General features: G+C 38.7%; 1 protein-coding gene across 1 annotated transcript; it reads left to right on the top strand.

Annotated features, from left to right (window-relative positions):
• The first annotated feature begins 2,644 nt into the window (after positions 1–2,644).
• LOC100016133 (low molecular weight phosphotyrosine protein phosphatase-like) lies at positions 2,645–3,237 on the top strand. Its single transcript, XM_056825874.1, has one exon. It carries the CDS (start codon positions 2,665–2,667, stop codon positions 3,139–3,141), a length of 477 nt encoding a protein of 158 aa, XP_056681852.1. The 5' UTR covers positions 2,645–2,664; the 3' UTR covers positions 3,142–3,237.
• The last annotated feature ends 434 nt before the right edge of the window (positions 3,238–3,671 follow it).

The raw sequence follows: 3,671 nt of genomic DNA, 5'->3' as shown, positions 1-3,671 counted from the left end.
CCACACAGTCCTCCATGTGAGAAAGCACTCTCATTGGGCTGCCGGGTGGGGGGTGAGGGGCCCACTGCAGTGAGGAATATCTTGGGAGTATAGAGAGCTGCCCACCTTACCTTTGTGCACTCCCATTGGGCTGCTAGGCAGAGGGGTAGGAGATGTAAAAAAATGTTATCAGGCACCATGGAGAGGGGGAGGGGAGCAGCTCTGCCCTAGTCCCTCTGCCTTTCTAGTAATGAACTCTGGGGGTGGAGGATGGAGAAGGAGGGTGGCCCATGCCCATAGAGAGCACTCTTGGTGCCATCTTTGGTACCCATGCTATAGGTTCGCCATCACTGCCTTAAGGCATAGTTTTTTAACTTCCTTTGTGCCTAGCCCCTTTTGACCTGCTGGTGAGACACTCCTGCAGAACCCTTCTCCCTTCTCAGAATAATGCTTTGGAATACAAAAATAAAAATATAGTATTACAAAGGAAACCACTTATTTTCAAATTATTTCCAAAATATCTTTAAAAAAACAAGTTCAATGACCCCCCCCCAAGTCAAGAATCTTCTTTCTCTAGCCAAAATAATAACAATGATTATTCATCATAATAATTCATTGGTCAACCTCCTCTCTGAATTCAGCAAGCTTGATCCTTAGATGATGCCTCTGAAAGTCTGTTAGCAGGTTGGAATGAGAAGAAGCCTTCCCATTTTGGTAGAATCAGAGATTGTACTCTCCTGACATCTAAAAAGTCTAGGCCACCTCCGTACCATAATAAGGCATAAAAAAGGAACTTTAGAGGAGATGTCATTCGCCATCAAGAAACAGCACGACTACATGGAGACCTTTCCTAAACATTCTTGTCTTGTGGTGTTTCCTATTGCTTTGAATAGCCTCCTCAAATTAAAGTAAATTAGTGTCAATTGGACAGTCAGGCTCCTTTGTTTTAGAGAAGAATCATTTTTCAGTTATGGGCTGTCAAGAGGCCAACAAGATCTGTACCAGGAAGCCCTTGTGTTTATTTCACCAGAAGTTTTCTCTAAGTCTTCTCCATGTTCTGTCTAAATTTCAAGGGCTCTCTTTTTATTCGTTGTAATAATAGTTCCTCTCATTCATCCTGCCTCCCATCCACCAACCTCTTTGCCCCAAGCATTTTTTTAGGGGGTGGCATCTATTATTCTTGGTCTCATGATTTTCTCTGAACCATTTCTCTCTTCCTCCTCCTCCTCCTTCTCAGGCTTCTATCCTGTTCTTGCTCTCTAACTTGTCCCTTATCTCCTATTCCTCCACTTCTCCAAATACTCCTCTACTCTACTTTGTCATATTTCTTCCCAACAAAGACATTGGTTCCATGCAAATGGAAATCCAAATTTATAAAGCTGTACATTCGGGCTGTTAAGAAATGAAGATTGAAGTCTGTCATGTGTTTTAACGCTTTATTGCCAGGCTTACAATCCATGCCACTAGGCTCACTTTCTCAGACATGGCGCCTACAGCACACTTCCCAAATTGAACAATTGTTCCACTTAGACTTCTTCTCAATCCATTCACCATATGTAGGCTACTCTCATCTTAATGAGCCAGCTTCGTTCTCATTATCTGGCTCCACCTCAATTACCTAGCAGAGCCCTGGTGCCATCAGCCTCCACTTCTTTGGCACCCAAAGAAGACCAGGCCCAGGAGTCACCGACTGCAGTAGTGCTTTGGGACTCAGAGAACATCTAAACGAGAGGACTCAGTACCTGGTCAGGAAAGAAATATTTGAACAAATACTGAAGGAACCTGAAGGCTTATTTCACCATTTTGATTACCTTGGGTTAGAACCAACAGTCTAGTCCAATGGCTAGTAAAAAAAGGCTAGAGGCCTCTTGGGCTGCAAAAGTAGAATGGTATTTTGAATGGATCATACCTAGAGTATTGTATTATCATCTGTAATCTATCCAAGGAGAAGCTAGGTGGCACAGTGGATAGAGCACTGGACCTGGAGTCAAGACTCATCATTCTGAGTTCAAATCCAGCCTCATAGACTTATTAGCTGTATGACCCTGGGCAAGTCACTTAACTTTATTTGCCTCAGTTCCTCAACTATAAAATGAGCTGGAGAAGAAAATGGCAAACAACTGCAGTATCTCTAACAAAAGAACCCCAAATGGGGTCACAAAGAATCAGACATGACTGAAATGAAAGAACAACAAATCTATCCTGAGGAAAGTAGCCATGATGCTATACAGAATCATGCCACAAAAGAATCAGTTGAAGGAAATAGAAATGCTGAATAGGAGGAAAATACATAAAGCCGCCTTCAAATATCCAAAGGTCTGTCATAGGAGGATTTGTTTTGTATAGTACAAGAGGACAGAACTAGAACAATTGGTGGAAATTTCAGGACGGCAGATTTCAATTCAGTATAAGGAAGAACTTCTTTACAATCAGAGAGATTCCTAAATGAAAGGAATTATTTTAGGGGTAAAAAAGCACTAGCCTCCTCATAATTCAAGTGTTAAAGCAGAATTTAGGTGAGTCTTTGAGGGGATTAATGTAATCCATTATAAAAGAGATTTTTACTTGAGGTGAGAAATTGGATTAAATAACAACTACAATCTCTAAGGTCCCTTCTAAATGTTTTTTAAATTTTTAGGCATGAGGCTTTGCCTCCTTTAAAATATGAATTCAGAAGAAAGAAAAATGGCCGCAGAGGGGACCAGGTCTGTGCTGTTTGTCTGCCTGGGTAATATTTGTCACTCACCTATAGCAGAAGCAGTTTTTAGAAAACTTGTAGCTGATCAAAATATTTCAGATAAGTGGATTACTGACAGTGCTGCTGTCTCTGACTGGAATGTGGGGCGTTCCCCAGATGCAAGAGCTAAAAACTGCCTAAGAAATCATGACATTAATACAGCTCATAAAGCAAGACAGATTACCAAAGAAGATTTCCTCACCTTTGATTATATACTCTGTATGGATGACAACAATCTGAGAGATTTGAATAGGAAGGTTAATCAAGTTAAAAACAGCAAAGCTAAAATTGAACTTCTTGGAAGCTATGATCCACAAAAACAACTTATTATTGAAGATCCTTATTATGGAAATGACTCTGACTTTGAGACTGTGTATGAACAATGTATGAGGTGCTGCAAAGCATTTTTGGAAAAAGCTCATTAAGGCTCATATTTATTGCTGAAGGACAACAATGATTGACATCGACTTAAAAATGATGTATGTATATCAGTTGATGTGTTATTAAAGAGTAATAATGTACCACAGTTGGAGCTATTGTTTCTTCAATTTATTTAATGTTCATATATTCTAATTTTGAAAGAATTAAAATTACTCATTCTATTTGAAGCAAAAATTGATTATATCAATTTAATTTTCAAACTAGTCAGACCTCCCAATTTGTTTCTCAAATTAAAAAAATGAATTAGATAGTGGAACAAACTAAAACTTGCATGTCAAAACTAAGAAACTTCTATAATGCAGTTATTTATTAAGAATATTTAGTAGATTTGACTATCAGATAGCTTCAATTATGTCTAATTGGGATCTTTAACAGGTAAAATTAAAACATTTACCTTTATGTCCTAGACAGTAGAAAATACCTGGGGTCATTGTGAAAGTTTAAAGAAAAGTGTAAGTTAGTACTTTAACAGTCTTTGATGAGTATAACTTAATGAAAAACAAATATTTTTGTT

Source organism: Monodelphis domestica, chromosome 4, assembly GCF_027887165.1.
Source record: "Monodelphis domestica isolate mMonDom1 chromosome 4, mMonDom1.pri, whole genome shotgun sequence".
Taxonomy (NCBI): domain Eukaryota; kingdom Metazoa; phylum Chordata; class Mammalia; order Didelphimorphia; family Didelphidae; genus Monodelphis; species Monodelphis domestica.
The sequence above is the reverse complement of the archived record's forward strand: the minus strand, read 5'-3'. Positions and strand labels throughout refer to the sequence as shown.